Source organism: Peromyscus californicus, unplaced genomic scaffold (assembly GCF_007827085.1).
Source record: "Peromyscus californicus insignis strain IS unplaced genomic scaffold, ASM782708v3 Scaffold_17__1_contigs__length_78620276, whole genome shotgun sequence".
Classification (NCBI taxonomy): Eukaryota; Metazoa; Chordata; class Mammalia; order Rodentia; family Cricetidae; genus Peromyscus; species Peromyscus californicus.
The window spans coordinates 33,817,965-33,836,807 of record NW_026294469.1 but is presented as its reverse complement, the minus strand read 5'-3'; the positions used below and the strand labels follow the sequence as shown (position 1 = coordinate 33,836,807).

Genomic DNA, 18,843 nt, shown 5'->3' with positions numbered 1-18,843 from the left:
GATGTGGTCACTAACATACCTGATTGCTGCATTTGCTGGTGAGCTCTGGGTTCATCTTGGTGTTCCAATGACTTGAATGGAATCCTTAGTTTGCATTTTATGACATGAAAACCCTCCAGTCCCAGGTGACATTACAAATATGATATCATTCTCCTTCCCACTCACCCCAGAGGGGATATTTCCATCCTCATGTTTTCTTTCTCACACCCTCTCCTTACCCACTCCTTTATGAAGTTATTCCTACTAATCCCAGGAAGTAATTTGCTATAAAGCAGATCTGGCAGGAACTATGTGTTCAGACTCTGCCAGGCCAATTTTAAACGCTGACTAAAAGAAGAGCTGATGATCAGCTCACAAACAATTAACCTCTAGAGCAAAGGTGACTGATAAGAAGGAACCCTTAATTGTTTTCTTGCCTAAACCTAATTATTGGTGAGTTTTGTTGATGTCTAAATAATTAACAATCATAGCTTATTAACATGTATTTATTTTTACTTTTACTCCCATTCTAATCCATATTTTATAAAGCCAGGGGTTTCGCAGCTGACTGTTGAAAAGTCTTCCTAGTTTCCTGAGTTGTTTTCATATACCCCTTACACAGCAGAGGTCATTTATGAAACAGATAAATCCCTTAAGAAAAAAATTGCTTTTTTTTTAAGACACCAAAGAACTTCAGAGAGATATTCACACTTATCTGATATGTAGATTTATCTCCCCAGTTGCCTCTTTCCCAAGCCTCTCGCAATCTTGGTCTACTCAAAACCCAGGACTGTAGATTTTGTGCCCTCCATTCCCTCACTGATTGCTGACAGCTTAAACTGAGTGTTAGGCAGGAGAATTTCTTCTCTTCTAAGCTTTCTTCAGTGATGACTTCTCCCTCACTAGACACTAGTGAGCTTTCTATACCCACAGTGAAATCCCCTGATGATGTCTTCTTTGGGTTGACTTGCAAAATAGGTGCTTCCAAGAGAGTTCTGTTCTTTGCTCTACGTCTGGGTATGGCATGTGTGGTGTATGTGGTGATGGTATATGGAGGGCCTGAGGAGGCAGGCGCTTGGAGATGCGCCTTCCATTTAGAAGCTTTCCTGTTTGCTAATAGCATAACTCAGAGGTTGACTAACCATGAAGGGCTAGACAAGATAGGGTGAACACACGGAAGTGAAGCAGCCATGTTTCAGTGTGGTCTTCCATCCATAAACGCAAGTTGAAAATCAAGGGAAAGGGGTACTGGATGGAATTTCTCCTTCAGTGCATCCTTCTCTACCACTGGCTGGTGTGGTGGGCCAGGTCAGCCTCCAACAGTGCAGGGCTCAAAGGGAAATTCATGGGGTTGGCTACTGTGACGTTTTTATCTGAGGGAGTAAGGGGAAAGACACACAGTCTCTTGATTTCTCTCTTATTTTTCTTCCGTATTCTATATTCTCTTTTCTTATCTCTATCCAGAAATGTCCCTTCTGTCTCTCTTGATGTTTTCCTTCTCCTGCTTTTTATTCTTTCCCTTACAGATTACATACCCCAACAAAATCTTTCAAGTAATGTAAAAGTTACATTGTGGTTACATTCTATTGTTCAAGTGAATGATTACAATGAATACCAGTGTTGGGTGGGGGGGAGCATGTTTTCCACATCTTTTACATGATTAAACGTTTTACGTATTACAGGTGAAAAACAAGTTGTCCCAAGAACCCACATACATTCATACCCAAGCAACTTGTTGTAGATTAACAGTGTAAGCAAGCAAGATACTCTTTTACTGGCAGGCTGCATTTTGCAGTTACAAAGAAAGAACCAATCACTATTACTTATCTTGAAAGGTAATCTTATCAGGAATCTTAAAGGAATCACAAACCTAAACTTTTATACATGAAAAACAATCAGTCAGCTCTACTTTAAATCTTTAGGGTGCATACCCACTCATTAATAGTTTTTTATATAGGAGATTGAGGGCAAAAATGAATACAAGGAATTAATCATCACCTTTGGTTATCAACCAGTCCTAGCAAGGAAAGTATGTCAGCAATGATAATTGGGCTACTTTGTTCTTGTTCCTTGACCTTAAAGAGGTCGTCACTCAACTATGTGCCTTTCTGAAACTTTAGATTATCTTCTTGGGTTTTCCACCTCAAAGTTATTTATCAAAAACATTTTGGTGTAACTTTAAGTTATTTTCAAAGCTTCGTTTCAGCTATGATGCACTCCAAAACCTCTGAACACATCTCCCAACATTAAGATTAAAAGAATTGCTGGGCGATGGTGGCACATGCCTTTAATTCCAGCACTCAGGAAGCAGAGGTAGGCCGATCTCTGTGAGTTTGAGGCCAGCCTCGGCTACAGAGTGAGTTCCAGGAAAGGCGCCAAAGTTATACAGAGAGACCCTGTCTTAAAACAAAACAAAACAAAACAAACAAACAAAAAACCCCCCCAAAAAAAAAACAAAAAAAAAAGATTAAAGGAATTTAAACTAGCTGGGCTACTGGGACTCAATTGTTTTTCTTAAGCATTAATGTAAACTACAGTCTATACAGCTCCTCAATAGAAGCACATTGTGTTCTAGCTGTGTGACACTTCCTTGTTTTACTTTTTGTCATCAAAACTCGGTTTAAACTAACATTATTATCAATCAGACAATACAACTTAGGAAGAAATCATCTTCATAATAATCCACAGATAAAAATGCCCAGTAGAATGGGATGTTTCCATGAGATAAACACACTACATTATAGGCAGTGGGGATCTCCCCACTCCCATTCACACCATGCCAGATACTAGAGAAAGATGGCAGCAGCAAACATGTAAGAGCACAGGAGAAGCAAAAGACATTCTAGAGTCTGTTCGTTGCCTTGTGGCTTTGCCTACTGGAGATTGACCCATCTGGGATTCACCTCCTGGTGGCTGACAGCTTGAACTTCCATTGCCACCTGCTGTTCCTCTGACATGGCCACCGGTACTTCTCACTCTTCTCTTTTGGGGAATATAAGCAAGGTATTTCTTAGATATGCCAATCTGTCCACCCAGAGGTCTAGTTTGAGCTGGACATAGGAAGCTTCTCAGTAGCTTATCACCTCCCTATGTCAAGTTCTAGAAAGGAAGTCCCCATTGAGACCCTCCTCCATTTGAGGGTGTGTAATTTGCAGTTTATCTATTCTTCATTGTTTTATTCACTGTAGTCTCAATGTTAGTAGACTTTGTTCCTTATTACCTCATAATTTCAGGGGGATGAAGAGTTCTAACCTCTTCAGGAAATCCTTGAAGTGAAATGTTTCTCATAGGCTGATGCATAAGTCTTGTTGTTGGACATAACTGTGGGTGCACATAACTGTGGATGTACAAGAAACATTGAAGTTTCACATACTATATCATTTTAGATATGACCATCTGTCTGGCCTGAAAGGAATCCCAGTGCCTGCCACCTGGAGAAGAAAACTGTTTTCTTTTGGAATGTCTTGTTTCTTCCTTACAAAGTATATTTTCCAAGGACTCACTGTACATCCTCTCTCAATGGTGGCTGACTCCTTTTTTTTGCAGGGAGGAAGATGAATACTCAGAACTGCGGTCAGAGCTCAGCCAGAGTCAACAAGAGGTCAACGAGGACTCCAGAAGCATGGACCAAGACCAGACCTCTGTGTCCATCCCTGAAAACCAGTCCACTATGGTCACTGCTGACATGGGTGAGGCTTTCCAGGCCTCCTGCCAAGCAGGATTTTGGCTTCTGGGTTGCAAAAAGAATCTTAGAAACATAAGTCAGCCTGAGTTAAAATTTAATTATTCGAGGAGTTTAGTGAGTAGATGAAAACACATTCGTTTTAATCCTTTGTTGACTACCCTATTGGCCACAGTGAACTAGAGAGCTGAGTTAGCATTCTTTTTTGATGGGAATATGATTCAAATTAAGAAGAAATCATCTTCATAATAATCCACTCCTGTTTGAAAATTCTAGGAGCAGGAAACTGTGTTAAAAGACTGTTGTGGTGTTCCTAGTTACAGTTCCTTCAGAGCTGGAGAGTGGGAGTAGAAAGGATGGAATGGGTGGCAGAGCTTTGCAGTATAAGAAGCCAAGAGGGTTTTAGCAACTGTGGTGTAAGTAGGAGGAATCTAAAATGTCTTCAGCACATTGATCCAAATGACTAAGAGGATGATTGTATTTCTTGGTGAGAAGTTTGATTGAGAAACAAATTGGGAAATAGTTAATATTATGTTTGAACTAGTAGAGAAATAGCTGAGTGGAGGTATCTGATGCACAGTATTTTAAACTGCAGGTCATGGCCTATTATTGGGTTTTGGAATTAGATTCTAAAGCCTTTTAGAAATCGAAGTAGGAAAGCAGTAGGGTGATATTGTTGTTTTATGAACTTTGTTTATTCTTGCCAAATAGCATGAAAGTCAGAGTTGAAATGTTGTAAATCATTGGTTTGCTTTGGAATGCCTGTTGGATTCTTGAGACAGACTGATGTTGAGTATTTGAAGTTGTCTGAGCCAAGTGAGCTCTGTGATTCAATGGGTGTGAAGTCAGAAGAGTGTAACATTCCATGTCTTTGGAGACAGATGTTCACGGGTAGTGAAGAGTTGGAGGAAGAGCCAGGAGAAGGATGAGAAGTAAATTGAGTTTTCATGGAACTAGAAATTGAGTTGGAAAGCAATTGACTTTTTTTTTAATTGACTATTGTACATATGTTTAATTATACATCCACATAAGTGCTATAACATCATGAATCATGGTGAGAATACCAAAGAAACTTGATTTAGTCAAAGTTCTAGGAAGTCCTTGTTCTAGGAAGTAGCATGTGAACTAAGATCCAGAGAATCTGGGTCAATTAAGCAGGTTAAAGAGGAAGTGAGGGTGTTTAGTGAGGATGGGGAATGTATTCAAGAAGGTGAAGAATTGTTGTGATGCGAAGATGAAGGCTGGAGAGGTAGGGAGGAGCCAGGTCATTCAGAGTCTTATAGAACATGTTCAAATCTTTACTCAAAAGAATAAGAAGTTGCTGAAAGATTTAACAGTGTGGGGATACATGAGATGATCAATTGCATTGTAAATCGCTCCATAGTGTGGAAAGCAAATCCATAGATCAAGAGTGTGTTGGAGAAACTAGTCAAGAAATCATTAGAAAGGCAGGCGGATGTCTGTGAGTTCGAGGCCAGCCTGGGCTACAGAGCGAGTTCCAGAAAGGGCTCCAAAGGTACACAGAGAAACCCTGTCTCAAAAAAACCAAAACCAGACCAGACCAAACCAAACCAAACCGAACAAGCAAACAAAAAGAAACCATTAGGAAAGTCTAGGCAAGCCAAATTGTTGCTAGGAATTATATACTGACAGTTGAGATGTAAAAAAGAAGACGGGTATAGAAAAGGTAAGATAATAGGAAAAAATTGCTCAAGAACTGTGTCTGAGGGTTTCTATTGCTGTGAAGAGATACTATGACCACGGCAATTCTTACAAACGAAAACATGTAATTCGGTGGTATACAGTTCAGAGGTTCAGTCCATTATCATCATGGAAGGACCTGGTGGTGTGCCGGTAGCCATGGAACTGGAAAAGTAGCCAAGTGTCCTACATTTTGACTTGCAGGCAACAGGAAGTGAACTGACTGGGTGTGGCTTGAGCATATATGAGACCTCAAAGCCCACCTCCACAGTGACACACTTCCTCCAACAAGACCACACCTCCTCCAACAAGGACACACCTCCTAATAGTGCCACTCCCTTTGGGGACCATTTTCTTTCAGACTACCACAAACTAGAAGTGGGATAAAAACAGAGATGTGAATGTGGATGTCTCATAAGATTCTGGTGTGCACAGTGCGTGGGCGGTGAAGCCATTCATCAATGTTGGAACATGATGGGAAGGACCGAGTGACTTTATTCTTAGATTTTTTTTTTTCTATTTTGCAGGAGGAAATGATAGAGACAGGTGGAGATCATTTGCCTTTTGTTGGGCATGAATTGGAGGTATCTTGAGATACCCGAGTTAGAGATACTTAAGAATACAGTGGATATTGAGATTAAGAAGTCAAGCAGAGTGTCTGGGATGCGGAAAACGTTTAAGGAGATATCGAGTTGTGACCAACACAGCAGAAGTGGATGTCTGCATAAGTCAAGTCAGCTGGGGCCTGAGCCTTTGGGGCCCCAGCTGCCAGCAGCACTCAGCAGGAGGCTGAGGCAGGGGTGCTCCTTTCCATTAGTTTCAGGGTAAATGAACCTTCTCAGAAAACCTCAGAGGGTATGAGTGCCTGTGCTGACTTTGTTGATGCATTTTTTTTTCCCTTCTTATAGAATATTGAAAACTTAGATCATATTGTTATTCGCCTGACTACCCCACTAACCTCTGTTAGGCAGTGGTATGGTGTTTCATCTCCTAGTCTAGGGCCTGGCTTGTGGGCGAATGTTAAAAGAGCCTATTGGAATGAATGATGAAGCCATTGGCCTGTCTGTCAAAGATGTTGGTAAGGTGTATCGTGGAAGTAAGATCTGATGGGGAATTAGTGGTCAGCAGTCTGACATGATGAGAAGGCCACATAAGATGGATTTAGCTGCATCAGTCATTGAGAGGTGTGCTCTAAATGAGACAAGATTCACAACAGTGTGCACAAGAATGACAAGACTGCTTCAGGCTTAGTAGTTGGAAGATAAAGTCTGAAGTCTGGGTTCAGGTCTTTGCTTCTGGCTGTCTCCTGCTAATACATCTGAACCCAAGGTCCAGACTTGACGTTGTAACACACACAGCCATCTGCTACCGGCCAGCCCTTCGGCAAAAGTCTCACATCACTAAGTTCATATCAGCATTGCAATTGTCTAGACTCAGCAGCCTCTTATTCTGCACTCCAACTCCTGCCATAGGCAGCCAAACAAATTCAGACAGCTGACAGTGTCTCTGTAACTGCAGAGGACCAGTCCTACATTCACCTCTACATTTGTTTCTCTCAAATTGTATTTTATGAAATTAATAGATGACCCATCGTCTGACAAAGTCACATAATTAAGTTTGGGAAATGCAGGCACAAACCTCCTTCAGTGGGCTTCACTCCTGGGGGACGTCTCAGAGCGCCTGACATGACATAGCATCTGTCGTACTGATTCCCCAAGGCAGGAGCCCGCAGCTGTCTGTCTGCACAGTGAGGCATCTCCATTTCCCCTCATCATTCATCTCAAATTCTTTCTTCCATCCTGTACCTCACTTGGAAATGTATGTTAATCGTACCGACAGAGTCGTTCCTGGCAGTACCCAGCTCTGAAGGGGCATGGCCTCCGCCAATGTCAGCATGCCTTCTCTGCTTACCCAGAAGAATCTTTAGTCATCTTACAAACTCACTGTGTGCTCTCTTAGGTCCTGGGGCTGAAAGGCAGGTTCTGCCATCAGATGGCTGCACTCTCCCATTCAGATCTCTTAAACCTGGGCTGACATCCAGACTCCTCACCATGGGGGTCCCCTGGTACCTAGAACTCCTACCATCACACTCCTTCTCTACTCTCAGTTTGTCTCCCATCCCTGCTCACAATCCCCGTCTCTTCCAGTTCCTCCAGCCTGACCAGATCCTGCCCTCCCGGGTGTGTGGGGTGTGTGTGAGCAGTCTATTCTCCTGGAGCACTCCTGGCTACAACACACATGTAGCTTCCTCTATTTCCGGTTCCCCTCTCGAGTCTGCAACATCACTCCTCATGCCATCGCCCCCTTGCTAGCACCTGGCACTGTCTGGGGAAAGGCTGTTCGCTTTTATTCCCTTGCATATTGCCAGTCGTTGTCTCACACAAGAACGCAGGTCTCACACAACAGCGCAGGCATTTTGACGACCTTGTATGCCAATCTAATGATGCCCAAGGACACATCAAATATCGGAGTAGCAATGAATACAATCCTTTGTCACAAGTCTTTGGAGGATGTGGATGGTTCGAGAGAAGAGACCCACAGTGGGGTCAGGACCTCCAAGGTGGGGGCCCTGCAAGGAAACTTCCCAGAAGCCGCGGCTGAGTGGATACTTGAGGATTGAATGGGAGTGGTGAGGTTAAGGAGGAGTCAGGTATGAGAGGGTTCTCTTTTGGGTCCTCGAAGAAGGCAGGCACTTACGGGACAACTTGGCAGAGCTCATCAAACTGCAGCGCAGAGTATAGTCAGCCTGTTTGTTGATTGAAACTGGCTGCCTGCCTCTTATTCCTTTGCCATTTTCCAATTAAATTGCTTCAATAGGGTAAAAAGCTTCCATATATAAACACCATTATAGGAAATCATTAAAAAGCATCCATTTCATTATGGTTTCTATATTTGTGAACCTGCATTAGGAACCCAGAGGTTTCTTAAGCTGGGTTTTAGATGCACTTTGCTGCATGGTTTTTTTTTTTCTTTTTCTTTTTCTTTTTTCTTTTTTTTTTTTTGCTAGTTCACAAAAACAATAACAGTAAGTCATATGTTTACCCTGTCCAAAACCCCCTTTTTTCCTTTCCTTTTTCCTTTCCTTTTTCCTTTCCTTTTTCCTTTCCTTTTTCCTTTCCTTTTTCCTTTCCTTTTTCCTTTCCTTTCCTTTCCTTTCCTTTCCTTTCCTTTCCTTTCCTTTCCTTTCCTTTCCTTTCCTTTCCTTTCCTTTCCTTTCCTTTCCTTCCCTTTCCTTTCCTTTCCTTTCCTTTCCAACACCACTTGTCAGAGCCTGGCTGCCCCTTCTGGACAATGGCTCTTGAGCACTGTCCTAGGACTGGAGGACCAAACAAGCAACTTAGACTTCAGCTTAGACCCCAGCCGCAGAGTAAAGGAGAATGTTCCCCGGCACAGTATGTTGAAAGCCAATTCTATTATTTCCTTTCAAACCCTGTCACACGGTTGTTTTGAAAGTAAAGATGACTAAACAGAACCGAGGTAGGAATCATAGTGTAGAATTCTCCTTTTCTGTATCTAGTAACACACTGGAATTTGCAGACGGATATAGCAGCTTATGTGCTTAGATCACAGGCTTGGTGTCGTTGTCTTTACATCCACCCCTTGTGATCGGTGCTCAGCTTGAAAGAAGGCCTAAGGATAAAAGAGTGCCAGGAAGGCAAGCCACTTGTCCAAGCTGAGAGGTGCTTTTGTTGTTACCGGGTCTCTGTAAATGGCTCCGCTCCTGCGTGCCTCTTTGGACGGTTCAATGCCTGCAGTTGCTGTTGCAGCTTCCTGCCGTCAGTCCTTTGAGGTCTCTGGTGCTGATGGGGGAATTATGGGAGCAGCTGTGTAATCACGAGCACCTGGCCTGACTGTGCTCCATTTGTAATTGAAGGAGATGTTGCTGATCTCAGGATGGGGAGCAGCACTCACAGGCCAGATCATGCCACGCCCGGTGTGGTCACGTGTGTGTGTGTGTGTGTGTGTGTGTGTGTGTGTGTGTGTGTGTGTGTGTGTGTTCGTGTACGTGCACACACAGGCTCACAGCATCCCCCGTGTCAGAGTGGTGTTTCCTCCACATGCTCTTCTACTGGCTTCAGTAATGGGACTACCAAGCCTCACTGGAAGCATTGCTTCAAAACAATGTCTCCGATCAGATTGACCTTGTGTGAGTGACTAGTGAGGGCTGTTCTGGGTTAGGATCTGGAGAGCTCTTTTGAGTCTAGTGGGAGATGGGTCCATCCCTGCAGTTCATCGCTGTTCACACAGGAAACCTTGCTTGCTGCTGTGATTGACCAGTGGTAGTTTCCCTCAGTGGGAGTCATTTTTGGAGGCCAGCCAAAGAGGAATTTTTACACACGAAACCTGGCTTTTTGGCAGGACTGCAACCATGACATGTGTTGAATGTAAAAGTCAGATTTTCCTGGCTGGCTGGCTGGCTGGTGAGGCCTAATGGCTTCAAAAAAGAAAAAAAAAATGTTTGAAAGTGTCAAGGTGCAGGGGCCAGCACGAGGACTCTTCCAAAGGCAGCCTTTACAACCCTAAGGACACTCTAGAGAACTGTGTTTCCTGGGGTGGCTGGGTCGCCCGTCTTCCCTCAGCAATGAGATCCGTCTGTAACTTGCTTGGAAGCTTTGAGAAACCGGCTCCCAGGACGGCAGTGCTAGGCTGGAGTACAGTTGCAGTCTGATTAGTTGATGTAACAGGATTGAATCTTGCCTGCCACATCTTCTTCTTTTTAATTATTTTGAGCAACTTAATTTCTCCCAGGAGGTTTGCAGTGAGGGTCACTCTGAGGTTCAAGTCTTAAGCATGGCTTTGAACACTGATTCAGTGGACGCCTTACCAAGGGGACCTTTTCCCCAGAGACCAGAACCTGGTCAATTAAGAACTGGGTATAAGGGACTGGAGAGTTGGTTCAGAGGTTAAGAGCATTTGTTGTTCTTTTAAAGGACCTGGGTTTGATTTTCACCCACATGCTGGCTCACAACCGTCTGTAACTCCACTTGGAGGGGGTCCAACACCCTCTTCTGACCCCTGCAGGTACCAGGCATGCACATGGTACACAGACATACAAGCAAAGCAAAACATCCGTACACGTACAATAAAAATAAAATAAAACTGTGTAGAAATGTTAGCAGGGCTGAGTAACTTAAGTGGCTACCAGAAATCTCTCTAGACTTTTCCTTGTGGTAAATACAGTTGAAAACAGGGAAGGCCATTATTCTGCCTTAGTGTGCTGTGTTTCTCTCACATGCTATTGGTCAGTAAATTTTCAGCCTCCTGAAGAGATATGGATGTGAATGAGTAGAATGGGAAAGGGACTGATCTTCAAAGTTTACTCAGGACCAGCTCCCACTGTTGTTGAGGTTATGAATTCCTCTTTTATTGTAATAAGCATTCTTTGTTTTCTAAACAGACCACATCTCCTAAGGTTGATTTATGTTTTCCTTGGTTGAAACTCATGACATATTTTGCCTTAAAACCAGACCAGGCTTTGAAAGCCTGTTTAGTCTATACTGGAAACAAAATCCAGGCTCCTCCAGCCATGGTGGGGAGTAGGATTGCTCTAAGAAAGTATTTTATATTGCTGATGCTTGCTTGATAGAGCTTGTGTGTGTATAAATACACACACACACACACACACACACACACACACACACACTCCCACACACTCTTTGAGCAGGGCTCTGGAGCTGCCATGGGTGATCAGTGCTGAGAGAGGACTCTTTGGGCTGTCTTGGCATGGGAGTGGATGGATATGATTATAGACCAGCACAGGGACCTGTGACCGTAGCAGAGGACCTTGCAGGCACAGTGAGGGTGGAGGGGCTGCAGTTCATCTCTGAACGTGTGTTCGGGTCTTCAGAGTTACTTCTTAGACCTGAGTTACTCCAGAAGGCTTATCTTTTAGATGGCCAAAACTTTACCTCTTGCTACCCCAGAGGTCCATGCCCTACCACATGCACACCCTCTGCAATGCTGGGGGTTACGTTCCTTTTCAGCTATGCTATTTAGGTGATTGGTTCTTACATAAAACAGTGAAATGTGAATTGGAGCCGTCTTTCACGTATACGTCACCAGAGCCTTGCTTTCCAGGAGGTATTGCCAGTGTTTTCATACCAGAGGTTGGGGATATACATAATCTACGGCAGAGGAAGGACCTAGAAGAGGCACCTAGAACAGCTGGGCTGGCCCACTGTGGAGGGAGGCTGCATGCAGCTGATGTTTGATGATCTTTATGCCTTCATAGTTACAACCACATTTGAAACAAACTGTCAGAAATCTATAGAGATGTCAGCAAATATGAAAACAAATTTCAGGCTAGAAAAAGATTGCTGAAACAATACAGCCTCCTTTTCACCGAGAAAAGAAACACAGAAGTGAGACGTTGCACGGGTAGGAATAGCTTGCTGTCCTCAAGACCCCTAGCTTGGATGTGCCTGCATTTCGCCCCTTTGCCTATGATAGGGACACTTGCCAGGACTTTACCCTACGTCAAAAAGGGGATCTTTGTGGTGATTCTGTGTTGAATCCAGACCTTCGAGTATTTACACTATTTCAGCTCTCTTGTTGAGGATGTTGCCGTACCCCACTCCACCCCAACATTTTATTGAGAGGCATCAAATCTAACAAAAATGGTCAGATGAACACCCATGAACTCTTAGTCTAGATTAACCACCGAGGGGTGTTAGCCCTTATTTAGATTTCCCCAGCTGTCACAGGAGGGTCTTTTGTTGTGTAATCCAGATCCAGTCAAGACTCACAGGCTGGCCGGGTGGTGGTGGCGCACGCCTTTAATCCCAGCACTCGGGAGGCAGAGCCAGGCAGATCTCTGTGAGTTTGAGGCCAGCCTGGACTACCAAGTGACTACCAGGAAAGGTGCAAAGCTACACAGAGAAACCCTGTCTCAAAAAACCAAAAAAAAAAAAAAAAAGAAAAAAAAAAAAAGACTCACAGGCTGTGTTTGCTGCCAGTGTCTCTCAGCACTCCCTCCTTTACTCTGGAACAAGTTGCTGATATTTTATAAACTAGTGCGATGCTCTCTTATTCTGGGTGGTGTGATTGCTTTCTAATTACATAAGAAGTTAGGGTTTTTTTTTGTTTTGTTAATTTTTTGCAAGAACATATGTGGGTGATGGTGTGTCCCCATCATCTTTAAGAAGCCCCTAGTGTCAGCTCCATTGTTGGTGGTGTTGAGATGTTTTAAGACTATGTTGACATGCTTCTTTTTTGGTTTTTCAAGACAAGGTTTCTCTGTTTAGTTTTGGTGCCTGTCCTGGATCTCGCTCTGTAGACCAGACTGGCCTTGAACTCACAGAGATCTGCCTGGCTCTGCCTTCCGAATACTGAGATTAAAGGCACGCGCCACCACCACCTGGCCCAGACATGCTTCTTGTAAGTCCTCTTGTCTTCAGTGGGCACAGTGTGGGCTGAAGCAGATATCTGGGGACACTTCTCCTTTCCTCTCCGAGACTTCTCCTTGCCATTCAGACTTGGAAGTCTATTCTATTATTTTTATGTTGTATGTTTTGTCTGTGGACCAATAGCAAGGAAACATCACCTCCTGGCTTTAGCTTTGGATCTGTGGAAGGATTGGAACTGTCACATCCCCAGAATGAAGCATCACACCTCTTTACACGAAGTTTGTATTGATGCTGAGAGAACCTTCAGGTTTTTTTCTTCTTTATTTGTTTTTGTTCTGTCTTGTTTTGTGTAGTGCTAAGGATTGAACCTATGTCCTTTCACATTTTAAGCAGTATTCCTAGTCCCATTTCATGCACTTAAATTGCTCTATACCAGGCATGATGTGTAGCCAGTCAGTACAGAGATGTGGGCAACATGCAGACTCATAGAAGGGGTCCCCATGTTCTAGCCTAGCATATCAGCACCCACTTCTGTGTTTTTATCCCCCTAAAGTTCACTGTAGCTAATATCTCTTACATCACTGAAAGCTTTCACCTCAGAGATCCTAATTGAAGGCCTTTTTCCATTTGTAATAGGTCACTTGGTAGGTCTTAAATTTGGCGATACTTGATTAAGAAGTAGATGATAAAAATGCTATACTTTTGAAAGTTGACCTTAAACAAGTCTTTCATTTATTTTACACTTTGACCCTATCCACTGTTTATCAACTGCCTCCTCCATGCTCAGCATTGTGAGCATATAGAAACACATTGTTGAGTGACAGCTATCTCTGCTTCCAGGGCACAGGGGATAATGGGAAATGGGATGCCTCCATCAGATGCCTCTTAGAAAATGGGATTTCAGGGCAAAGCTTTAATAAAAGACCCAAAGGAAAGAGAAACAAGGTACTTCTACACTAAATAAATACCTGAACACTAACTGTGAGGCAAATATAGAACCTCAGAAATGTATAGATTCTTCATCTGGAATCTTGTTTGGAAACAGATTAATGTTAGAAAAGGAAAGACTACTTGAAATTCAGAAGACTAGGGAAGTGTTTTTAACATTGAATCCGTTTATGTGGGTTAGGATTTTCCCAGTGGTTCTGAGAGAGAAAGAAGCCATAGTCACACAGCAGGAAGTGTCTAACCAGGAGAGAAGGTTGGTGAGGGGGATGGTCTCTTCCATTCTTGTCAGATCTCCAAGCTATATGGCCCTTTGCTAAACAGTGACAAAGCAAGCTTAAGTCCCCAAATCAGTGATTCTCAGCCTTCCTAATCCTCGACCTTTTAATCAACTCCTCATGTTGCGATGATTCTCAACCATAAACTTTTTTTGTTGCCATTTCATAACTGTAATGTTGCTACTGTTATGAACCACAATATAAATATCTGTGTTTTCTGATGGTCTTAGGCAACCCCTATGAAAGGGTCATTTGGACTCCTAAGGGATCGTGACCCACAGGATGAAAACACCTACCCTAGATCCTCGGGAAAATAGAACCTGACTACTGGGTCTCCAGTTGCTACCAGAATCTGTCTAGGGGAAGTTACATTTAGATAGATATAGGAGGAGCTTCAGACCCCAACAGAGGTGGGCAGCCATGCACGCTCAGCACCGTGGACACACCAGATCTGAGGGGTTGACCGCTCTGGTGGTCGCTATGCCGGGTCTAGCAGTTACAGACCCAATATTCCAAGAAGAAATTGTGTAAATTGTATAAATACAAATATAAATTATAGTGAACTTTGAATGGTAACAATGAATCAAAACCCACTTCTAAATCTAAAAAAAAAAAAAAAAAAAAAAAGAAATGTTCCAGACCCCGAAGCTGGCCAGGTATATAGACACATCGTTGGCTGCTACTGCCTGGTTGGCCCCCTCTAGTCCAAAGGGGGGTCAGCCCTGTTTCTTCTTTCTTGTTCTGTTTCACTGTTACAGAAAATTAAATATCAGAGGGCCAAACACTTAGATTGTCTGAGCTTAGCTCTTCTGAGACGCTCCCCATTGAAGGTTAGCATAAAAAGAAGCTGTGAGACCTGCATATGTATGACACTGATTGGGAGACACGGCCCCATTACATCATGATACATATGAAGTCCATGTGCCTAACTTCTTTCAGCTCTATAGCCAAACACACGTAGTTTCTCTTGTGAAACTGGAATGCTTCCTCCCTACTGACAGGAGCTAATTCACTCTTTCTCTGGCAGCCAGAAAGCTCAGGGCTAAACAGACAAAATCATCCCCTGCAGCTGTGCTGTTCTGGATTCGCTTCCAAAGTCTGCCCTATTCCCGCTGGCTGTGCTCTGCTGTTATTTGTAGCGACTTGTCAAAAGCTACCTCGAGCTTTTTTCCTTTAAGGAATGGTATAAAGAAGTTGTGTGAAAGAATGCGTATACAGAGGGCCTCCCGTCTCACAGAGGTAGCGCAGGGCCATCACCTCACCTTCTCTGTAGAAGGAAGCTTAGCATGGCTGAAGTTCCCTCTGTGCCGCCCTTTGCTGGAGGTACCTTACGTGTGGCCTGGAGTATTAACAAGTCAGTAACTCTCATCAGTTGGCTGAGGTTTCCTGTATCTTTTTATCTTGTTCCTCCACACCACCCCAGAAGTTTTTAATGAACCAAGCATAAACTTGAAGGTGATGTTTTCTATTTCCTGCACGCTTGTTAGCTTTTGTGTTCCCAGTATATGTTCTGATGGATGTTTATTATTTTTGTTGTGGATATATATATATATATATATATATATATATATATATGTCATAATATATAGCATGGTAAACACTTTTAAGTGAACAGTTCAGGGGTTGTAAGTGCATCCATAGTTTTATGACCACCACCACTATCCTTTGTATTCCCTAAATCCTGCACACACCAAACAGTAACTGCTCAATATATCCTTCCCAAGCTCTATTCTGCTCTCTGTTTCTATGCATTTGCTTCTTCTAAATATCTCACGAAAGTAGAATCATTGCCCTTGTCTTATTCCATGTGACATAATGTTTTTAAAGTCTATTCACATTCTAGTCCTGGAATTAGCATACAGACCCTTTATTTTCTCAGAGTTCTTTCATAGTTAATATTCCCCATTCATTTGCTCTCTGTTGACTCTTCTGGCTGCAACTAGGAAGTCAGTGTACAGGCTTGTGGTTGTATGCCCATAGATGCCTATTCTGGTTGTAGTAGTTGGTGACATGGTCTTAACCATAGAAAGCTTCTGTCATGGTTCTTGCTCTCCTACCAACCCCATATACCTTGGGTGAGTGAACTAAAGTCCTCAAGCCTAGATGGGTCCTTTGAGAGAGGCCTCTTGCCAACCTCACTGATGAGACTGAAGATATGAGTGTCACACACATTTGTTGAACTTCGAGGAGTGCTCACTTTTCTTCTGTTTTATTGTGAATGGAACCTCACTGAAGGACCTTCTGCTCTGTCTGAAACACCTTACTGTTACAGTTGTTATCTTTTCACGCAGGATTTAGCTACCTCAGCCTTTGGTATCAAAGGTCCAGTTTCTGGCTGGGGTGGGATTGTACCAAATGAAGAAGTTTGTAATTATGATAGGTGAATATTTGGAAGAATGTGCGACCAGCTCCCATCCGCCCTGTCTGGAGCAGTACTGATAAATGAGTGATGGTGAAGGACAGATGCTTGGTGACAGCGCCTCACCCCAACATCCCACATCTGTTCATGGTAGCCTGACCACCTTGTCGTCCCTTCATCTCCAAATGGAGCACAATGACAGAGTTCAGTGGCACATCAGTAGATAATTAGTGGAGTACAGATCAATAACAAACTCATCACCTAGCAGGTACCTATTTGCTTTCCTAAGATCAAATGAACAAACAAATCAAAAAATCCAAAACCCCTGTAGCTCTCCTTTTAGAACAGAGGGACACAGACTAATTTGAGTATATTTATTTATTTGAATGTTGGGTCTCATGTACTCTAGACTGCCTCAAACACACGACACAGCTGAAGAAGACCTTCTATCGCTGCCTCTCCCGGGCTGGGCTTTCCGGTACACACCAGTATATCAGGTTCTGTATGCCCGCTCAAATGTCCCTCTTCCGCCATTCTTCTGACTGTCCCGTGTGACACTGTGCTCCTTAGGGAGAACATTGCCAGGCTGGTGGCAGGTCCCCGAGAGAAGGACTTTAGTGTGGCCATCGCGCATTTGTGAGCCTATCAGAACTGAGAAGAGTCTCTCGTTCATGGAGGAACTGTGCTTGCAGACTGTGGTCAGGGCTCAGCCACTGTCTGACAACAGGATGAGAAATACTGACAGGACCCTCGTCCCTGCTCTCCCTGCTGTTCCCCAAAGCCCGGGTGCCACCTTGAGAACCTGAGTACTCTTGAGAGCTGTTCAGCCGACACATCCAGCCATGACTCGCACACCATCAGGTGGACCTGGGCGAGCCGAGTGTGGAGTGGCTGACGATAAGCTCCTTTTTTTTTCTTAGTCCTACTGATAAGCATGTACAGATCTGGGAATGAGTGTTCGTCCAGCTCTGGGTACCAGGGAACCTGCACCTGAGCGTGAATGGTCATTCAGGGACTAGACCATGTGTCAACAGAATCGGCTGCTCCACACTTGGACCCCTTCGCTTCGATTTGGTGCTAAGCCCCTGTCCTTCCTGTCCAGGTGAACCACTGTGATGCGTATCTCCCTCCCCTCCACCGCTGTCAGCATCTCCTGTGCATAATGAAGAAAAGCTTACGGCCCACGTAAAGTATCCTAGTGCTGACAAAGTCTTGTTTCTCTGTGTTGCTGACTCAAACCGCGTCGTTAGTGCTGATTTTTACTCTTTTAAAATTGTTTCTGATTGCCTCCCCTGTTCTATTTTGAGATGCCGTGATGAGGAAGATCAAAGTCCCTTCCTTCATAGAAGCATGTGTTTTGAGAAGGGAAAGATAATGAACATACATGTCAGATCAGATAGTGATGTTTGCGGCAAACCCAACAGGACAATGGAATGGGGACCGGGCAGAGATGGGAGATGGAATCCCTAGGATAGGAGGATCTTGGTGGGGAGGCTGCATGGTAAGTAGAAAGGAGCTTAGGTAGAGGAACATCTGAGAGAGATCAGAATTTGACATCTTCTAGTGAGATGAGAGAGAAGCCCTATAGTAGGAAAGAGCAAAAGGAACACCAGGAATTGGAGGAGGGGCAGAGGCGCAGAGGGCCAGGCTAGTGATCCTCACCAGCCTGCATATTAGAACCATCTGAGGAATCGAAAACATTTCTAGTATCTAGGCCCCACCCCCAGAGATTGTGATTTAATTGGTCCGGGGTGGGGCCCTGACATTGGCATTTTATAAATGCTCCCCAACGAATTCCATGGTGCAGCCTGGGCTGAGGACATGAGTCCCCGATATGCGGAGTTTTTAACGACTGTGGTAAGGAGTTGGATCTTAGTTTAGTGGTCAGGGCTAGGGGAAACCATTGGACAGTTTGGCCTAGGAAGGTATCGTAGTCTGCCTTTTAAGAGTCTCTTTAACTATCCCGTGAGGAGTGGAGTTGTTCGAACGACACTCTTGAGAAGTAATGGTGGTTTGGAGCACAGTGGTGTCAGCAGAGATTTAGAGGATGAGTCATGGAGGTTATAGTTAGAAGAAGAATTGGATTTAGGATGTGACACAAAAGGGCATCAAGGTTGCCTCAGAGTTGACTTGAGTAACTGGCTACATGGTGGCTTCCATTCACAGAGGTGGGAGAGATGGGAAGAAGCAATTTTGAGAAGATGGAACCATTCACGCATCAGTTAGAGTAAAAGCCTCCTGCTGGATTGCTCTCTAGGTTTAGAAGACTAATAGATATGGGCAGCCAAATGAGGTTAATTTAAAAAAAAAAAGTCCTGAGAAATCTACTTCCCATAATGCGGAGCATCTTCTTGAAGTCCTCCAAAGCTTAGTAACAAAAACAGTTGTCTGTGTTAGTGCATTGAACCTGTGACCAGAGGGATTTTGGGAAGATACCGGCTTCTTGCATGCAGGACCCAGGCTGGATTGAGGAGAAGAATTTGCTTGAGGAGACTGTAGTATCCTCCACACAGAACTTGCTACAGTAATTGAAGGCTCCAGAACAACATGGTT

General features: G+C 43.8%; 1 protein-coding gene across 5 annotated transcripts in view; it reads left to right on the top strand.

Moving 5' to 3' along the window:
- Positions 1-18,843, top strand: part of Mcc (MCC regulator of WNT signaling pathway) — a 373,270-nt gene that overhangs the window by 290,354 nt on the left and 64,073 nt on the right. For all 5 annotated transcript variants that reach the window (XM_052742119.1, XM_052742121.1, XM_052742120.1 and 2 more), the window contains one exon: positions 3,526-3,668. In XM_052742119.1, the coding sequence (XP_052598079.1) occupies positions 3,526-3,668 (143 nt within the window). The remainder of the gene's footprint in view (positions 1-3,525; positions 3,669-18,843) is intronic.